Genomic DNA, 19,598 nt, shown 5'->3' with positions numbered 1-19,598 from the left:
GATTCTTCCATGGCTGAACTTTGGTAGAAATGGATATTAGGCGGAGCGCGCTCTTTAGTATCTGGCGTTAACTCGGGATCTGCTGACAACCTATTTCGCTAACTCCAGGATTTGCCAGAATCGAGGCCGACGCTAGGGGAGAAAAAGCAGACTTGCGCACAGCGCAGCTGGACTCTGGAGTATTTACCGATACCCCTACAGAGTTAGCTGTGGCACTTGAGGAGGCCAGGGACCCAGAGTAGGTACGGTACTACTACCAACAGAATGATGCATGTTCCAAGTTCCCGGGAAGACAACAATAACCATGAAAGGCTGACCGATACAGGTTGTTTGATCCTGAGACCGACCTTTTCCCCCACTTTGATGGGACGTTACTGACAACGGCCATACTCTAATACTACTGGTCGAACTTGTTGGAAAACCGTTATCTGTCATACTACGGATGCCCGATCTCTTTTAACCGACTTGACGTCAGCTGGTCCAGCTCGATTAACTAAATCTCCGATTTTCCTAACTGGTTGGAAAGCACGGTGCTGACACCACCTCTCCATTCAGGGCATTTAGCTGGATGGGCAAGCCACGTTGACAGATACACACTTGACGACACCAATCGAAGGGTTCCAAAACTGAACTCCATACTAACGGAAAGATACAGCGTATATAGCCTGGGTTATCTGTCCAATGAGGGTATGGACAAGGTCGTCCCTGTTATGCCTCCGTGGTCATGCTTCTGCAAACTGAAGTCTATCAGTTTTGGCCGATCGCTTTGACACCTAGATCCATTTTTAAGAGGCAGTCTGTTACAGGTCGGTAGATGTCCAAACCGGTCTCCATAATTTCGAGTAGATTAATATTGTCCTAGTGTAACAGATCTAGTTAGCCTGCCAAACGCACGCTGAGAAGACATCCCAAATTTACTCAGCTATGGTTACCTTCCTCATACACCTGCACTCAGAAGCACGGGGTAGCTTTCAGCCTTGTTTAGCTCAAAGCGACCAGCCCCGTGAACCGGATTAACGGCGCCGGCGTACCGCACCATTCCAGGGGCGTAATAATGTCTTCCAAATTGTAGGAAAGATGTGTTAACCATCATGAATTATGGAATCCAACCCCAGTTCTATGTGGTGTTGGATCGAATTTAATCGAACAATGAGTCGAAAAATGAGAAAGCCAGTGTCAAGATTCTGTCATGGCAAGCAAGATGTATAGCGAGGGCGTTCGGTCCATACTATATAAAAAAGGCAATGCATGCTGTATTTTGTAATCTAGCGCATAGGATGCAAGTCGACACGTGGTGACCTCGTGAAATATCCATGGTTTACCAGGTCCCAGTTCCTCTACGGGCAGCCATTGTCAGGTTCACTGGGCCAGATAACTTGTGTCCATTTAATGCTGCGTTGAATACTGCTGTCGTTGAACTGGACGGCTGTATAAGACCTTAAAACAGAACGAGATTTGCTGTTAGGATGCGACAGACCTAGTTCCTCATGGTAAAATCTCCGGGAGAGGTAAGCGTTACAATGACTGCCGCATATATGGTTTCAAAATGCATTGGTTTGCAGCATCCATGCCCAGGACTTGACCAAATGCGCAAGATCTCAAGCAGATGCTTCTCGAGATTAATTGCACAGTTAAGCTCACCAGTGCATGGATCCTTCTGCGCTTGCCATTGGCTTTGCTTGACCGACCGGAGGCGTCTACAGTATCTATTGCGCGCTGGCGATTTCCGAACGCCAGTCTGCCATAGCGATCATACGGAGTCGTCAAGGTACTCGTAGTAGGTTTCATTGGTATAAACCATAAAGTGCCCTTTGATGCCGTTTTTCAGGAGATGGCGGCGATGAAGGCGATATTGCCGGGGTTTTGTTCCAACGGCCACCGGTCCAGGTTCGCTGTCTCCGCAATTAAAGGTTTCTAATTGACCGACAGAGACGGGAAGATGGCGAACTGTGGCAGCAACGGCGAGCGGGGTCTAAGGGCCAGCCACAACTAACGCCGTTGAAATGACGGATCTCATCGATCTCCCATTTTCTGGGCTTTTTCATGTACCCCCCTGTCAGTCTCTAGCCCTAGCTCTGCTGGTCTGGTTGGCCTCTGTGGCCGGGCTGGGCCCAGAGTGGTGTCATTCAATGCGGGCCTTTCCGGTTCGACTGGCTGACCGGTTGATGTTGATCAGGGGTGTCCACTAGGGCACCACTGTGGAATGCATGATCGATGCTAGAGACCATGAGATCACATGTTGAGAATCTCTCTTTCTTTCCCCCGCTACATTGCTGCGACGGATAATAGCCCATATGCCACCTCTTTCAGGTTCCGCAATTGCTGAAGGTTGTCAGTAGGGAATCTGTTCTGCGGATGAATGTGGTGGCTGAGAGTGGAAACACCTTGGCTGGATGGCTCGAAAAGCGACACGAGCTAGGAGCCGTGGTCGCTGCAGCTCTTGCAGCTGGTATCCTGTGCAGGACGGGATGGAGGCCTAAATAAATGCAGCGTTAGAGGGGCAAATGGATCATGACGAGAGTACCACCCAGCAGGACAGTACATATATGATGCACTCGATGGAATATCTCGACGAGGCAGATGAACCTAAGATAGATGCGGATAGAATCGATCGAGTGTCGGAGAATGAGGGGTCAGGGCAGAGGACAAAGGCAAGGGCTTGCAGGGGTCACGGCAGGAAACGGCGCTCTCGGGCGGATTCCCGGACGTGGAGACTCGGCCTCATCGCATCGCAGCGCATGGCATGTAACTCAGCTCCTCAAGAGATCGAGCATCAAGCCTCTTCTGGATGGAGTACACCGATCCCGCTGCTCGTCTCTCTTTGTAACCCCGCTGAAGGATGCTACACACGTCACACACACAGCGCGACGGGAGATGAAGTCGTGAGTGGATCATGTTTGTGCTGAGCGGGATACTGACAGCTCCAGGTCGAGGCGGAATAAACTTAAGCTGCCGCATGCCACAAACAATGACGATTAGCTAGTCGCCGCCTGCGTCTGGATTTCTCCCACGGACGCGACTCGTGGTTCATCTGCCATTCTCCAGGAGATGGCGGGCCCTCAGGACCACGGAACCTCATCACACTATCGCAGGTACACGGCTCTGCGTGCTTCTCGTTATTTGTGTCATTTCCGATTCTGATTCTGGGGAGTCTCCCGCCTTGCAGGGGCCAGGGGACCACAGCCGGCACTGACGGAGAAAGGAGGCTTGGACGAGCGAATCGCCAGTCCGCACTGCACGTCGCAACTTTTAGCTTTGGCTACGTGCAGCCTGCGACGGGCTGGTGTTGCTGGAGACGCTAGAGATGGGCGATCCGGGACCTCCACCCTGATCTTTTCCAGATCTGGGCCATGGTACATCTTGATGGCTGATCTCTCAACTGCCCGAGCCGTGTGTCTCGATTTTTTCAGCGACGCGGTGACCTCTCCGTATCCATGCACCGCCCGCGACGCATCTGCATCACATCGTTGGCCACTGCGCACTTGCTCGCCGTCTCTGCTCAGGGATTTTTGCCCCAGGCAGCCTGTGTTCCACTGCCGTTGCCATCTGCCGTCGAGCGCATCAGGAGAGATCCCAGGGCGTTGGATCTCCGATCTTATCGATTGTCATTCGCTGTCTCCGTCCGGCCGGATCGCTGACCACACCATGCTTCCTCTAAACCCATGGATCGCGCACAATCCTATTCTTGCAGGCGAGAGGGTTTACCCTTTCAGAGCCAAGCCAGGAATCCTCCATCCCATCTCTGCCAGACCCACCCGGTGTCTGTTGCGCCGAACTTCGTCCCAGACTCCGTATGGAGCAGCACTTTTATCTCGCTTGCATCGACGGTCTTTTCTATAGTATAAACCCAGATCTCCCATCGCTGCAGCATCATCGGGGATCGCGGGGAATCACCAGGCCTTGTCCCCTCTCCACGAACAGAACCGGCCAGCCTGGCCAGGCGATCTGGTACGGTCCTCGGAAGCTTCCTGCCAATGTCTTGTCCGATGTCACGGGCTGCGGATTCACCCCTTAAAAAAAACTCTGCTGGCACGTTAGGAGGCACCCTTTTCCTTAAACTGCGTAGCTCACGATCTATGGATCTCCATGCCTGATCCGTTCCACCCTCCGTCAGCCAGCAATCCACGATGGGCGGGCCACTATCATTTCCACTTTTCCTAAATATTACGCACCGTTCCGTTTAGCACCCTGCTAATCTTTCGGGCTGGATCTGACGGTCTCACGCATCGACAACGGCATCGTGTCTCCGGGAGGTGCCCACATCGGCTGGCGGACGGCCACTCAGCCTCCTCCCAGCACTCGCCCCCTTCACCCTGGTCTTCGTCGCCGGCTGTGTCCGTCGCAATCCTTGGGACTGGTTCCTCTCGTCTCCTAGGACGGAGCCAGCATCACGGGCCCCTGGTCGCTCCATCGCCCAGATACCCGCATCGCCAATGATCCAAATCCACTCCACATTTCGTACTGCGTAGAAGATCCGCATGGTTCGCATCCTGTAAACACCGGTAAGCGCCTGTAACAACACGCCGTAACATGCTACTTGTCACGGTGGGCGGGACGATTCGACGATTCCTGATCCTCACACTCTTAGCCGCGGTTTTATGCTGCCACACTCTTTACGGTTGGGAAGTGCCCAAGTCGAGTAGTCGTACGGCGTGCTCGTACGCGGGTCTGGCTGGGGCGGCCAATACTTTGGCTACGCATCCTGGCGATCTCCCTGCCATTCTCTCGTCTTCATATCTGCCTTGTCCCGCGCATTCCACACCTGCCTCTCTCTTGTCTATCTCTTACGTTGAAAACATCCCTCTCGCATCCCACGCGACACGCCATCCATCCCTTGCATCTCGGTCCCGCGCGGCCCCTCTACAGCGCCCGCCATCACCACGACTGCGAGCGTTGGCTGGCAGATGTTCCCTCATATGCACGAAGGCCCGTCCCGATCTGATCTGTTTGCCGCTCCGCGACTCCGCGCCTCTCTTCTCCCCGTAGCCCTCTGAGCAAGCCCACCCATCGCGATCTCGTCACGAACGGGGCCATCTCGCAGACAGCTTAACCTAGCGCCACTCCCCACACCCGATCCTTTGCCCCTTCTTCTCGCCCTCGTTCTTTATAACACGGTGGTCGATCCTGTTTGGAAGAAGTCGCCGACGTTGTGCTTGCCGTCGCATATCGGTCGACCCGGCGACGTCAAGTCGAGAACAGGAGGACGGAGAACGGATTGACCATCGTTGGAGGCTCGTGACTGGTGCGTCCTCTGCGGCAACCGGCGTCTCGACGGGAACCAAGGGTATCTTGGTTCAAAAATAATCCCACAAAACTTCACGGGCAAACCGACAGGCGGTGGATGAGCTCGGGGGAGGAGTTAATCTGTTAGTACTGGAAAGATTGGCGGGATGGGGACATTGGAAGCCGGAACAAGGCATAGGTCCGTACTTTGGCATCCCAGGCTCTCGTTTTCGACGGACTCTCTCCGTGAGAGTGGACGGACTATGTTTGCTGACTAGCTGCGTGCATCCAGGGACCATCTGCCATCGATAGGCTTTCTTGACTTGGATCAGATCAGGAAGGACGGATCTGGATACCCCCAGAAATATCCCGCTATGGCGACGGGTGTCGGTGTGTCGACGGCTCCTCTCATCAGCCCGACAACCATGTACTCTGGCCCTCCACCTCCGTACTCCTACGCTTCGTCGACTGCCAGCTCGGTGCCTCCGCAGCCAGGGTACATATCTCCGCCAGATTCGCGGCGGACAATCGAAGATGAAAAGGAGCCACCACAGACGCAGCCTCAGAGACAGTCTCTCCCTTCGATACACGAAGCTCTGGGGAACGATAATCCTCTGCCGTATCCTGGTCCTCCGTCTTCTGGCCCGCCATCACAATCGACTCATCATCCTCCTCCGCCCCCTCTTCCGTCTAATCTCATCTCACGTCCCAGCGCAGAAGGCCCGCCGGGTCCACCAAATCCGTTCTCGAACGGCTCCTCGTCAACGCCTTTCCTGCGGGAATCGTCTTTCCCTCATCAGAACGCTCAGCCCGGACAGTCACAGGCGGAAGCATCGCGGTTGAGTCTAGCGTCGTCCAACAGCCAGGACTCAAGGAATCCATCACTTCCCTCGTTAAGTTCGGGGAAGTCACCGACCCAGAGCTCAAGAACTGGTGCACCGTCACTTCCTAGCTCCCAAACCTCGTCCGGATATGAATACAGTGGGCCAACTTCTGCGGGTAGTATGGCGTCTCCAAACGGCTATGGACCTTACCCCCAGACTTTTTACCAATCGCAACCGCCAAATGGCCCACCGTCCTATCCGACCGCTCCTTACATGGGAACACCCTGGAAACCCGGCGCCACAGAGCCGGAAGTCAAGAGAGGGCTCGTCAGTCGTCCTGCAATTACAGGTCACAGTGACTCTGTAAAGCGACATCTAGACAGCTATGACGTTGAGACCTCGCTCAACGAGGTATGTATACTATATACCGCTGTGGCCCCAAGTGGCAGTCCGTTCGTATAGACTAACATAATCGGTTTAGATAATTGAGATAACCACACGAACGTTGGACTTCTCACGGCATTACGCTGCGAAAGCTCACCAGACTCAACGGTCGGGCCCAATTCTGGGGTCATTACCTTCACTAACTGAAATCGATGACCTGCTGCAGCTACAACGTCGAAACCAGGACGCCCTGCTTCGGATACGGTCCGCTGTACTGAGTCAGGAACATGCCTTGGCAGAGCAGCGTGCTCAACGGCAAGCTTTTAAGAGCGAGGGAGGTTACGAAGATGACCATATCGGTATGTACCAACAGGATGAGTTCAAAGGAGGTGGCGGCTTCGCCGGTCCAGGTGCGAAAAAGAGACGAGGAGTAAGTTAATCCAGCATCACATGTTCCCAGTTCATTTCTTTTTGAACTTATCCATTGCTAACTGTCTTTTACAGAAAGCTGCACCTCCTGGCCGTTGTCACAGTTGCAATAGAGCCGAAACTCCCGAATGGCGCCGTGGTCCTGACGGAGCACGTACCCTCTGCAACGCATGCGGCTTGCACTACGCCAAACTGACACGCAAGATGGGCGCTAACAAAGCGTCTTCCTTGGGTTCAAACCTGAAACCCAAGAGCAGTCTCGACTCTACGTCGCCTACTACACATCACTAGTAGCTGACTTATCCATATCAGCCTAGTATTTAAATATGGCGTTGAAGAGGTCTTGGGAATTAGAAAGTTTACGGGCGTTCACCACGGGGGTTGTTTTCCACCTTTGATCATTATAAAGCTCCTTTTGGTTCTTGGTTCTTGGGACTCTGAATTTCTTTTTTCTCTATAATATTTTATACCTTTGGGCAATGATTATGTGTGGCATTTTTCTTCTTTTTTTGACTACTTCTGTTTGGAATGCGGTAACGGGCGGTTGCGGATATGAGGGTTTTGACGATTCTCAGACTTCTTGGTCTTTTTATTTATTTCCCCTTCCGTTTTATATCGACCACCTATACCTACCCTTACTACGTACCTTGTGACGTTGTCTATCCGATTATTAGATTCCCCTTGTTTTGTTTTTGTGTGTACTCTGTATGTGTGTGTGTGTGTGTGTGTGCGCGCGTGTCAGTTCCCATGTTGCTTTTCTACTATACTGTGTTCTCATACCTTTGCATTGTCCCTTTCTTCTCGTCTGGCTGGACTCGTCAACATTACCTACCTACATATCGCTAGCCCTGCCTGTCCCCTACTACCTTGAACATCTACTTCGCGCCTCTACTTAAGACATCTTTCACGCGCAAAAAAACAAACGCACGTACAGCTCTATATCTACCTATATACTTATACCTATTATTATTATCTCTGGGCCTCGACTTCTTTTTTAATGGCTTATACCCTCCCGAATCACAATTTTGTATCAACACTACTTATTAATTATCATTAACGTCTTGTTTCACAACGACGACGACAACAACAAAGGGCGGGCGAATATTACTTCATCATCAATATGAGGTGTTAAATATTATATATAAGTATCATCATCACAGTTCACTTTTTTTTCTTTTCGATTCTTTGTAATAATTCTTCTCCTAACTTACGTGTTATAGAACAAAGTCATTTTCTACCCCTTACGTTCTCTGTATATATCAGGTATCTATATAGGAGGTATATACCCATGTATGTATCTTACCACCATACATACAAAATCACATCTGCGAGAACTGATTCGAACAGTGTCTATACGTTTCTATGTCCTGACGGATAATAATACGATCATCATCTCCCAACTCTAAACAGCAGTAGCACGGATGTAATCGGCGGTGAAAGAGGTTGCAACGTTTGTTTATTTGCCACCATTTCGTGCAACTATGGGATAATAATGGATGGATATCGCCCCTACTACTCCAAACGCCGAAACCTAATTGACCTTCCTTTCTGTTCGAAGTGGGAAGATCCTTGGCGCCGCGATTTATTATTATTGCCTCCCTAAAGTTTTTTCCAATTCTTGCTGTGTTTTGCCGCACTGACGAGGGGCCACATGTTCCCCATCCAGCCGCCACTTAGAACGATTAAGTTTCTCGATCATCGACGATCGTCCAAGATGCTGGGCACACCTTTCCTCGCTTGGGAAATACAAAATGGGCCAAGCGCATGTTGGTGGCGATGAATAATAACATACGGTAAATAAAATAAACTAATAGACTCGAGCGGCAAGAAACAGCCTCTGCATACACAGGCCCAGGGCTGCAGAACAGGAAGGCAAGAGCAAGATAGGCTGAAAGGTAAGCCTTCGAGTAGGCGAAGATCCTCTCTGATCATTGGCGTCTGTTGCGATGATCTGCTGTTGATCCTTTCCCCGTGTACTGCTTGTACGCAGTACCTGTTCGCGGCTGAATAGAGATTTGGAAACCCATGGGATGGCGTATACTAGATGACGCAGGTGCCGCGGGTATCCATCATAGGTTCGCGTTGATCGTCGAGATCATCGAGATTTATTTGTAACTGCATCTGCAATCCGGAAGTATGAGTAGATTACTGGGCCTCAGCCCTCCTCGTTCAGATCTGAGATCATGAGATGGGATCTCGGATCTCGGATCTTCTCAGAGTTTGCTAGTTTTTTTCCTCTTTGCTATTGCTCGTGTTCCATAGACGCTACGTAGGCCACCTGGCCACGCCACTCCGTACTATGCATGATTTGTTCTTGTTTTCTTGGGCCTTTCCCCTTTTAACTTTAGAGGGGTTCTTACTACGGCTTTCCGCGCGTCTATGGCTAACGACAATTCGATCGACTGACGGTTCGAAATCTTAGTTACTGTCGGGGCGCGCTTCTTTTTGTCATCAATCGATGATCCGTTATACTTATATCAAATCAATCTTTAGTGAACTGTGATCATTCGCTGGAAGACGGTCCCGGCCACTAATGTTCAATAATAGGCATGGGGCCAGATCTGATTCCAATTTTCGAGCGATGGTCTTCGTCCCACTCTCCTTTTTCCCTGGTGTTTCTAGGTTCACCACTAGTGACTATTGCGACTTGGGTTCTTCGACTGTGGAGTGTAAGGTGCTGACTAAAAATGGTGATGCTGCATGTTGAAACAAAACTAACAAAGAAAAAACTCACATGATATTCAGTGTAATTAGAACTTTGGTGTTGTTACCATGGAATTGGTACCTACGTACCGAGTGCGAAGTGAACGTATGGGGTATAGTATTCCGCTTAAACGGCAAAATGATAGTTAAATCCATGCTTCAAGTTTCAACCTTCAAGAAGGAACTAACGAGCTGGTGGTGCATAGTTTATTAGCTCGCGTATGCTGACCAATTGGACCGAGACAGATAATCAATCAATCTACATAAAAAACACACACAAAGTACGGAGTAGTATCTTCTCACCTTGAACTTTTTTATTGTTCCAGCTCCAAACCCCATTCATGATCGCTGCCGCGACGGAAAAACTTAAATGTCAGAAATTGGGTAGGATTGCCGACCCAAGCACCTACCCTAGCTGCAGGATGTACATACATGCGATCTGCTGTGATTCTGGCCTTTTTTTCCGTTAGTTGTCGAAACAGGAACAGCTTTTTCGGGGGATTGTCTTTGGCGATTGCAGCATATCAACAGTCCTAAAGGAGAGAGGACTGTGATCGTCACCTTTGTTAAAAAGAGCAAGATTTATCAGATATGGTGGCGTAAAGGCACGTGAGCTTCTAGCGATAATTAAGCGTGAAACAGTAATACCAGTTTTTCAAGAAAACAAGGGTATTATTACCGTCACCAGATCTGTAAAACTACATCTCATAACGGTCGCCAGAAACTGCCGGGATGCGTTGGCCAAAGTCTAAATTCGGATGAGGAAGGTTTAACAGGAGCCCGAGGTCCACGGCCAGTTTGAGTGGAGGCTTTGAAGACTGTGGATCCGCTGGTTGTCGAATTGCCAGGGAGGACGCTGATGACAAAGCTGCTGGCCATAACTTAGAGTTTTGGCCGATACTGAGCTTTGGCGAGATTGGCATCTGCGGAAATCTGCGGCAAACTGATGCTGGCGTGCCTTAGTGGGATTCCTCAAGCGCGAGATCTCGATCGCAGGCGGGGCCGTTTTTAACTCGAAAGGGTTGTTGTAGGAGTGGGAGCGGGACCAAGGGCGACGATCCCACTGCGCATTGAGCCAGGAAACAGCATCCGGATTCCTGAGCTCCTGAGTTTCTGTCCGGGTTCCCATGATCTTCAATCGCCCGCAAAATTGGAACTAAGATAGGTTCGATCCCTCAGGTGCTGAACAGATCGTGACTGAAAATCTAAGATCGAATCTGGTAGGAGGTCCGCATCTGGTAAAATACCAAGTATGGTAAATAGTCCGACGCCATTCTGAAACTTGCGTAGAGGAAGCGAACGCCTTTCAAGTAGTCGTACGGACTATATGCTGACTATTGTGCTTGGGGTGGCGCTTTGGCCACATCCTTCGTAGGTGTTAGTCGCGCGTCTAGCCAGACGCTTTGGGCCTATCTGTCTGGGGTGATTGTACGACTCAATTTTGAGGCGAAAATGTCTTGAGTCTTCTAGTCGCCGATCGGGCTTCATGCGGGGCTTGCACGTCCAGGCCAAGCGCAGCTACCTCGTTATTGAGGCTTTCCAGAAGATATGCCAGAGTCTGGTACGGAGTACTCCGTACTCCATGCATCTCGCGTGAGATCTGGATCGAGGTCCTCTTCAACTTCTTGTTTTCTTGGTTCGTGGCGTACGGAGTGTCCGATGTCTTTGAAGCCTCAATTACTAGTATGATCCAGACATGCTCGTAACATTTTCGTAGTCAACCTTCGGTAGTCGCATGTCATGCTCCGGGAAAACCCACGCTGCATGCATAGAAACGCAACCCAAGGAAAGTATAGAAGAATACGTGTCATTGATCGCTCGTCAGCTTATATCGCAGAGGGCATCACCGCACATCCTTGGAACTCACCCCAGTACCGGATTTGATGTTGGAAGCAGACAGATCTTCAGGAGAGAGCACGTCCATTCCGATGATTGTCACCCTGGTCTCATTCTATTTCCCTTGAGACTCCTCTGCGTTTAAGCGCAGCGTAAATCACAAGGCAGCTGAGACTGCAGGATAGTCGCCGAACGGATCACATTCTTCAACTTCGGGCAAATGCGTTGTCATCGGGATTGTCGACCAGCCGCCATTGATCATTTCTGCATCATGCAAGCGGCCTGTTGCTGCGTTGGAGCCATGCAACATGACTAGGACGAGAAAGATAAACTGCGGCTCTCTCCATAGCATGACCAACGAAGGCTGCAGATCGAATTTGATGGGCCACTAAGCGGCGATTCCTCAGCTGGCACTGCTGACTCTAGGAAACCAGCCAAGACGTCGACTAGCGAATGCGCCTTGATGCGCATGGAAGATCATATGTAGGTATCCTGCAGGTGACTGCAGCGTCGGGGATACGGGGGAGGAAAATTCTCACGGTGTGCGTTTCTGAGTGGTCAGGTGATTCTGCACGCTGGCGGATCAGAAATGCAACGTGACGCAGGATTGCGAGTGGTTGGATACACGTCTGATGAGCCAATGACACGAGGAGGCGATTACAGATTGCTGTAATCCTCCGATGATCGCAAGCTTTCTTGTCGACCTGTTAGACCATTAACTTGTATTCTAGCTTAGCATATCAATCACTCGGAAAGCGCAGAAATCAAAGAAGATGCAGGTTGAATCGATACCTCGGTGATGCCCAGGAGTCTAAGTTCCCTCTTTATGATAGAACGCCTAAACAAATCTGAACGATTCATTTTAGGAAACTCCCACGGTTGACCGGTTGGATGGGTAGGAGCTGGAGTGGGGGAAGGATCTCTTAACAGCATACAATATCTCTGGCAGAATATCAACTACGTACCTGGAGAATTTCGGGACGTCTTCATGGATGTGCGAGCTTTTGTACCTTTCAATTTCTCAAGTGAAACGCGAGACACAAAGGCCTCTTCCTTGTTTGCTCAGTCTACAAGGAATATAGTGCTTCCTTTCTGATCAAGAGCTGCAGCAAGATACAGCAGGCGATAGAAAAGGGACCCTTTTACCTGCATCCTGGACTCTACGACGAATGGATAGATTGTTAATAGTACTGTACAAAGTGAAGAAGTTTTCCCCTTGGATCTCCTAACCAGCTCTTATTTCCAGTTCCTTCGAGGGAGCAACCCTAGAAACAAAACCTTGACCGGGACCCAAGCTTCTAAGAGGAATCACTGCAGACTCCATCCTGCCAAGAAGGTAAATAAAAGCCAGAAAACCAGTCAGCGCTGCATAGTATTTCCTGTCCTGTTCCTTGCATCTGTCTAGGTACATATATCAGGCCCCTGGATAATATTTTGTGGACAGTCATGGATAAGTTCTTCGAAGTCGACCATTTTAGCACCTTACCTGGCAGGCACTTAGGGTTATCTGGGGCCCCGCTCCTCCAATAGCGGATATCCATCCATCGTAAGAGTCGATATCATACCAGGTAGACTGCCGAACATCATCCTCACTAAATTTTATTTCTAGTTTCATCGAACTGGACTGATATAGTGGAGAAGAGAAACAAGAAAAATTTTTTTTCTAGATTCTGTATGACGAATATTGCATCACTGCCCCGCAAACAGTGTTGCCTATCGGGAAATGCACAGCCTCATCCACACCCATGTCTCACTAAATACTCCCACAACTCGGGACGGACCAATCTCCCGTGTCCACTCTGGCTCATTGACTTATTTTCAGCTGAACTATACGAGTATGCATATATCAGTCTATAGATGGAACGTTGGAAATATATTTGCCTAGGGGGAGAACGTGGGGAGGCGGAGACTTAAGGCCCTCCGTCAAGCATAGATCGCGTATCATGAATTGGCCAACTCCCACCAATCGTGAAGAGCTGGATGCTTTTATCTGGCTGACTCAATTTTGGTACCTCAGCTGTGTTACTTACCTCACTTCGGGGTTTCATTGGGTCTGGAGGCGTCCAAGATCTCTTTAGTTGCTTTGGCTGTTGCCTGGATAAGGTTGCAACTGTATATAAATCTTGCGCCGCATGGAGATTTATTCGAGCTTCTTTTCTTTTCTTTCTTTCACCATACAAGGCTACTTATACAAGTTGTGAAAACATTGCACGTTTAATCTTAACTCTGACTCTCCTGTGAACTCTGTGAGTGTTGTTTTTGCAGCAGTATCTCTGTAGAAACGACGCATAGGATCTACCTATCCATCGATAATATCCATTTCGATTCGGATTTGCGACTCGGATTATTCCTGAAACTAAATACCCCTCTTACCCTGCCTGTTCCTTTCCTCTGGGAGAAAATCTCTATACGCAAGTGATATACTTCATATATTATCGCCGTCGCTAAAACCATATCTGTACTCTGCGGGTGCTCCTACATTGGCGATGATGGCTCTACCCGGGAGTTTCTTTTCAAGTCGACCTGGCCGCCCACGCTACCATACTGACCTCGATCTCCAAAACCATGCTGACCCAGACGTTCATCAACCCTTCAAAAACGAAGCCTCTACACATTCCCTATCTATGACGGCGTCAGAGTTGTGGGTTTCGTCTGCCACATCGGCGAGAGAGTCTTGCTCGGTGTGGTGAAGAAGAGGCAGCAAGCCAAGGCAGACTACCAGAAAGCTTTCGACAGTGGTCAGTTGGCCGGCCTCCTGGAGCAGTCGAGCGATGCTGCCGACATCTTCCGCACCAAAATCGGTAATGTCCCCGCGGACGGCAAGGTGGTTGTTGAAATCACGTATGTGTGTGAGCTCAAGCAGGACGCTCAGAGCAACGGTGTGCGGTTTACCATTCCGAATGTTATCGCTCCGCGTTACGGAATTGTGAGAGGAGATCTGGGCGCATCGTCAGATACGTGGAAGTCGCTGATCCAGCGAGGAGGGATTGATATCATGCCCGATGTCCAAGTTGGAAAGGGCTCTGTGATTCGTGGTCTTCAGTCCCCGAGCCATCCATTGGCGATCTCCCTGGGTCGTACGTCCTCCATGCCCGAGTCGGCCTTCGAACCTCATCAAGTATCTGCGACGCTATCGCTTCCCAGAGGACATGTCCTGCTGGGGAAAGACTTTGTGATGATTGTCAATGCAGAAGGACAGGATATCCCTGTGGCCTTTCCCGAGGGTCATTCGACAATTCCAAACCAGAGGGCTCTGATGACTTCTTTCGTGCCAAAGTTCAACATTCCGAACAGTTACCCAGAGATAGTGTTCATAATTGACAGGAGCGGCAGCATGTGCGGAAATATACCGACTCTGCAATCCGCCCTGAGGGTATTCTTGAAGTCCCTCCCAGTAGGCGTCATGTTTAACATCTGCTCACTTGGTAGCTAATACTCGTTCATGTGGCCGCACAGCAAGCGTTACGATGGCACCATTCTGAAGGAAGCGCTCGCCTACGTGGATCTCATTGATGCCAATATGGGCGGTACGGAAATGTATGAGCCGGTCGAAGCCACTGTAAACAATCGGTTCAAGGATATGGAACTGGAAGTGCTTCTCCTTACCGATGGCGAGATCTGGGACCGGGATGCTTCCTCTCCATGGTCAACAAGGCGGCAAGGGAGAATCCAATCCGATTCTTCGGTCTCGGCATCGGCGATGCGGCATCACAATCGCTTGTTGAAGGGCTTGCCAGAGCTGGAAACGGATTCGCTCAGTCTGTCCTTGAGGATGAGAAGCTGGACAAGAAGGTTGTTAGGATGCTCAAAGGAGCTCTGACTCCGCATATACAAGACTGTTCTCTCGAGATCGAGTATGCTCATGAGGAGGAGGATGATTTTGAGATGATCGACAAAGCAAACGATATTCGCACGGTGTCACCACCAGCAACGAAGATTGTCACAGAGGAGACTGGAAAAGAAGAGAAATCAGAAAAACCGATATCTCTTTTCGACCCTTCGTACAAGGAACCGCAGCTTGAGACCAAAATTTCCCTCCCCTCTACCTCTGACCGATTCAGTGGCCTCCCTCCTGTCAATCCACCCAAGCTCCTTCAAGCTCCTTCTAAGATAACGTCGTTATATCCACTCATCAGGTCGAACACATACGTTCTCTTCGATTCTGAAACCTCCGGAAGGACTCCGCAGACGCTTGTGTTTAGGGCTACTTCAAAGCAGGGGCCGCTGGAGTTAAAAATCCCAATTCAAGATGTCGGTACCGGCGAAGCTATCCACCAGCTCGCTGTTAAGAGAGCAACGTTGGAGTTAGAAGAAGGGCGTGGTTGGATAACTGACGCTCGATATGAGAATAGGTGTATCCCAAGACCGTTTCTGTTTCCGTTTCCATCTCCGTGCCGTCGTCGACGGCGACGAGAAAGGGGAGTCCACGACTGGCGATGTCCTGGTATTTGGGGACCAGAGACGACAGAGGCGGAGGATTCTGCAGGAAGGTGATGACGGTTTCCTTCACGTAGTGAGAGTAGATGGCGTGATTGGGAAACGTCGGACACCGTGGCGGGGCGGATCTTGATGGGCATTTTGGGTGTTGCTGGTTCGATTATTGAGATGTACTGTACCTACTGTCTAGTAGATCAGACTAATTGCCCTTTAGAAATGCATATTCACCTTCATTACTAGGTCTATAGATTAGAGAAAGTTATCATTCACCTGTAACGTTTGGTTATTTAAAGCTGGTTGATAGAGAGAATTGGTGTCTACTAGATCTGATTGGTCAATTGGTGATAAGATCAGCTGGGACAGATAACTACGGTCTTCACTGCGGGAAGAAAATCATAATTCTCAGTAAGAGATTCCAAGATAATGAATAATGTCGTCTTCGAACAACATGACCTGATTCTGCTGTGCTCCGTTGACTCCACCCTCGTGTTCGATGAGTGGACGACACCCCGAGCAGCATATCATCACGTGTTTGTCATCACGTGCGCGGGGGAGCTCCAGCTCCGACCCCGCCCGAGGCCCGTTTCGAGATGGAGAAACACCGACACAAGCTCTCTTCGACGTCATTCACCTCCATCTGTTTTCTTTTCATCAGTCGAGATCGTCCGGCCGTTTCCATGGCCTAACAGCTCCGCTTTGTCTGTTTCTTCTATTTATTTCTCGATCGCGTCTTGAGTGCTCGTTCTTGCATCGCATCTGAGTTGTACATTAGCGCCTCTAGATCTCCTTACGGAAGTTGACTTGCGACCATCTTAGTATTATGGCTTCAACAACGATTCCTCTTTCGCAGATTCCTACCCTATCTCTCCTCTACAAGCTGAAGCATCTAGCCCCGGTCGCGTCCCCGATCATTCCCAGACCGTCCGAGGCGCTCAACAACACGATCTGTCTGATAAGGAATGATATCACCAAATTAGAGGTTGATTGCATCGTCAACGCGGCTAACGAGTCCCTTCTCGGTGGTGGAGGCGTTGACGGCGCCATCCACCGTGCCGCTGGCCCGGATCTGCTCCGTGAATGTCGCACTCTCAACGGCTGCAGCACAGGTGACGCCAAGATCACAGACGCGTACCGTCTGCCATGCAAGAAGGTCATCCATGCTGTTGGCCCCATCTACTTTGTCGAGAAGCCCAAGGGCGGCAACCGTCAAGAGACGCTGCTCCGGAGCTGCTACCGTCGCAGCCTGCAGCTGGCCATCGAGAATGGAATGAAGAGCATCGCTTTCGCGGCGTTGAGCACGGGCGTGTACGGATACCCCAGCGAGGAGGCCGCTCGGGCAGCCATTAACGAAGTCCGGGCTTTCTTGGAGGAACCCAACAACATTGGAAAGCTGGAGCGCGTGATCTTCTGTAGCTTCGAGCGAAAGGACGAGGCCGCCTATGAGCGGGTGATACCGTATGTTTCCACACCCTGCTTACCTGCGGTCTTGACGTTTTAGACTAACGGATTTACAGAGAGTATTTCCCACCCACCGAACAGGACCTCCCTCAGTCCTCGACGGAGCACTCTGAGCCTAAACCACAAGAGGGTGAGTCTTCAACGTCGTTCGAGATTCTCGCCGCCAAGCTCCCAGATCCGCCTCCCTCGGAACCCGTGCTGGATGGACAACCGGAAGCTAAGAAGCAAAAGGTTAATGCTGACGAAACCGAAACCTTACACCATGTTATTATATCCAAGGATGACCTGAAAAGCGAGGATGACTGGGAGGAGGTGGACAAATCTGAAGGCGGACCGATTGAGCGGCTGGACGATGAACCCGTGGAGGTGGCAAAGGCGTCTACGGCGGCCGATGTGCAGAGTGTTCAGTCTAGCGGCATCATTGATTTTGATGAACCGGCGTCTACAGAGAGCTCTATGATGGTCAAGGATTGGTGATGCTTGCATCTCCCATCTCACGGCTAATGCGCGATGCGATGATCATGTCATGCCTTTGGACCTGCACCGTTCGGTTTGCGTAGGCGTTGCTCGGTTTTATGAATGGGACCGGATACTGTGATGGCGTTTCTTGATTTCTTTATCCACAGGACTACTAGTGAAATCATGTTCTTTGGCAGCTACCTATGAATCAGTTTTGCCGTTGATGTAGGAAATTCAAAGTCACCAGGTAGTGGAGATCTTCTGGGGTAGTATTGCTTAATGCCATAATTTTTTTTGATGAAACCTTGCTAAATTTCTCACGACTATGACTATTGGTTGATAGCATAGTATCATGTTGTGAAGGACTACAGCAGCTGTTATCAATCACGAGCAAACGGTGCAAACAAGCTTCTGCGCGTCTCCACAAATCTCCGAGCGCTCCAACTCCGATATCCGCAAATCGAGCACACGATCGCTATGATGAACGCAATACCTGTCTGAACGACACTCATGGAGCGATGACCAGTGAAGCCAGCTTTCTCCAATAACTCAATTGATCATCTGGAACTCCCCCATCCTCCGTCCTCCGTCCTCCGTCCCACTCATCACCACCACCTATTCCCATCCCAACCGCCCTCCTCCGCCATGGCTCCGCAACGATCCTCAACAAGCACGCCCGCGGACCTAAAGCCGCGAGTCATCTCCCCGGAAGAAGTCAAAGCGCGCTCATCGAGACCGCTTACCTCTCCTTTTCCCATCCCAGAATCCTCCTCTGCTCCCTCCTCTGCCTCCGCTAGCTCATCATCTTCATCCTCACCCTCCTCATTATTCTCCCGCCTCCGCACGCGCTTCTCCGCCCTCCCGCCCCCGGTCCGACGGACATTCCGCGTCCTCCGCGTCCTGGCGCCCATCGTGCCCATCGGGATCTTCTTCTCCGAGCACGTCTTCCAGGTGATGTGGGTGCGGGGCCCGTCGATGACACCGTACCTGAACGAGGACTGGCCGGAGATGCAGACGCGCAGCGACATGGTGCTCGTCAATATGTGGCCATGGGGCGGGTGGCCGTGGGAGAGGAAGAGGAGGTTGGAGAGGGGTATGGTTGTTACATTCCGGTAGGGAACCCTTCCAATCCTTTTCTCTTTTTCCCCGTATACAGTATTTTATTTTAGGATAGGTCAAAGACTGCTGATGCCGTTTTGTAATATTCCAGATCACCCGCAAACCCCGACCACATCGCCATCAAGCGAGTAATCGCGCTCCCCGGTGACCGGGTCACGACGCGCGAACCCTGCCCGAAACCCTCGCAGATCGTGCCCTTCAACCACGTCTGGCTGGAGGGCGACGCCGAGGACCCGCGCAAGTCGCTCGACAGCAACACCTACGGCCCTGTCAGCATCAGCCTGATCACGGGGCGGGTGATCGCCGTGTTGTGGCCGCGGACGAGGCTGCTGCGGTGGTGGGAGTGGGATAGTGACGGCGATGGTGATGGTAAGGACAGGGAAGGTAGTGAGAGGAGGTATGGGACCGCGGTGAGGGAGAGGGTGCTTAAGGAGGCGGTGAAGTTGGAACGGCCGGCTATTGAGTAGATAGATAGAAGGGTGCTGTTTCGTGGATGTGTTTTTTGTTATTTTTGTTTTTGGGAAATCTGGTTAGGAAGGGAAAGTGTCATTTCCATGGGTACATTATATGTATTATAGAGTGTGTGCATAGTCCTGATGGATGATTAGGAACCTCACTCCAGGTGCCAGGTCGGATGGTTGACACAACATGAAAATATGAGAACATTGAAAAAGACAATGCCATGCGTTTTCCCTGCTGTTCATCATCAGATAGATCCCGATCCTC

The 19,598-nt window shown here is 50.7% G+C and overlaps 6 protein-coding genes across 6 annotated transcripts; 4 read left to right on the top strand and 2 right to left on the bottom strand.

Moving 5' to 3' along the window:
• Positions 1–3,125: 3,125 nt before the first annotated feature.
• Positions 3,126–4,480, bottom strand: VTN00DRAFT_8225 (uncharacterized protein; the record flags this gene model as incomplete). Its single annotated transcript, XM_069435056.1, has 2 exons — positions 3,126–3,546; positions 4,224–4,480. 2 exons carry the CDS (start codon positions 4,478–4,480, stop codon positions 3,126–3,128), a joined length of 678 nt encoding a protein of 225 aa, XP_069286491.1.
• A 910-nt stretch (positions 4,481–5,390) lies between these two features.
• Positions 5,391–7,151, top strand: VTN00DRAFT_8224 (uncharacterized protein; the record flags this gene model as incomplete). The annotated part of the gene is made up of 4 exons (XM_069435055.1): positions 5,391–5,422; positions 5,516–6,458; positions 6,529–6,861; positions 6,936–7,151. The coding sequence occupies 4 exons, from the start codon at positions 5,391–5,393 to the stop codon at positions 7,149–7,151; spliced, it is 1,524 nt and encodes a 507-aa protein (XP_069286490.1).
• A 4,255-nt stretch (positions 7,152–11,406) lies between these two features.
• VTN00DRAFT_8223 (uncharacterized protein) lies at positions 11,407–11,709 on the bottom strand (the record flags this gene model as incomplete). Its single annotated transcript, XM_069435054.1, has 2 exons — positions 11,407–11,503; positions 11,561–11,709. The coding sequence occupies 2 exons, from the start codon at positions 11,707–11,709 to the stop codon at positions 11,407–11,409; spliced, it is 246 nt and encodes an 81-aa protein (XP_069286489.1).
• Positions 11,710–13,964: 2,255 nt separating this feature from the next.
• Positions 13,965–15,969, top strand: VTN00DRAFT_8222 (uncharacterized protein; the record flags this gene model as incomplete). The annotated part of the gene is made up of 5 exons (XM_069435053.1): positions 13,965–13,978; positions 14,037–14,793; positions 14,860–14,926; positions 14,977–15,654; positions 15,752–15,969. The coding sequence occupies 5 exons, from the start codon at positions 13,965–13,967 to the stop codon at positions 15,967–15,969; spliced, it is 1,734 nt and encodes a 577-aa protein (XP_069286488.1).
• A 687-nt stretch (positions 15,970–16,656) lies between these two features.
• VTN00DRAFT_8221 (uncharacterized protein) lies at positions 16,657–17,771 on the top strand (the record flags this gene model as incomplete). Its single annotated transcript, XM_069435052.1, has 2 exons — positions 16,657–17,291; positions 17,351–17,771. 2 exons carry the CDS (start codon positions 16,657–16,659, stop codon positions 17,769–17,771), a joined length of 1,056 nt encoding a protein of 351 aa, XP_069286487.1.
• A 627-nt stretch (positions 17,772–18,398) lies between these two features.
• VTN00DRAFT_8220 (uncharacterized protein) lies at positions 18,399–19,339 on the top strand (the record flags this gene model as incomplete). Its single annotated transcript, XM_069435051.1, has 2 exons — positions 18,399–18,865; positions 18,964–19,339. 2 exons carry the CDS (start codon positions 18,399–18,401, stop codon positions 19,337–19,339), a joined length of 843 nt encoding a protein of 280 aa, XP_069286486.1.
• Positions 19,340–19,598: the final 259 nt, after the last annotated feature.

Source organism: Thermoascus crustaceus, assembly GCF_041956765.1.
Source record: "Thermoascus crustaceus strain CBS 181.67 unplaced genomic scaffold VTN00scaffold_5, whole genome shotgun sequence".
In the NCBI taxonomy this organism is placed as follows: Eukaryota; Fungi; Ascomycota; class Eurotiomycetes; order Eurotiales; family Thermoascaceae; genus Thermoascus; species Thermoascus crustaceus.
This window is presented reverse-complemented; position numbering and strand designations above follow the sequence as displayed.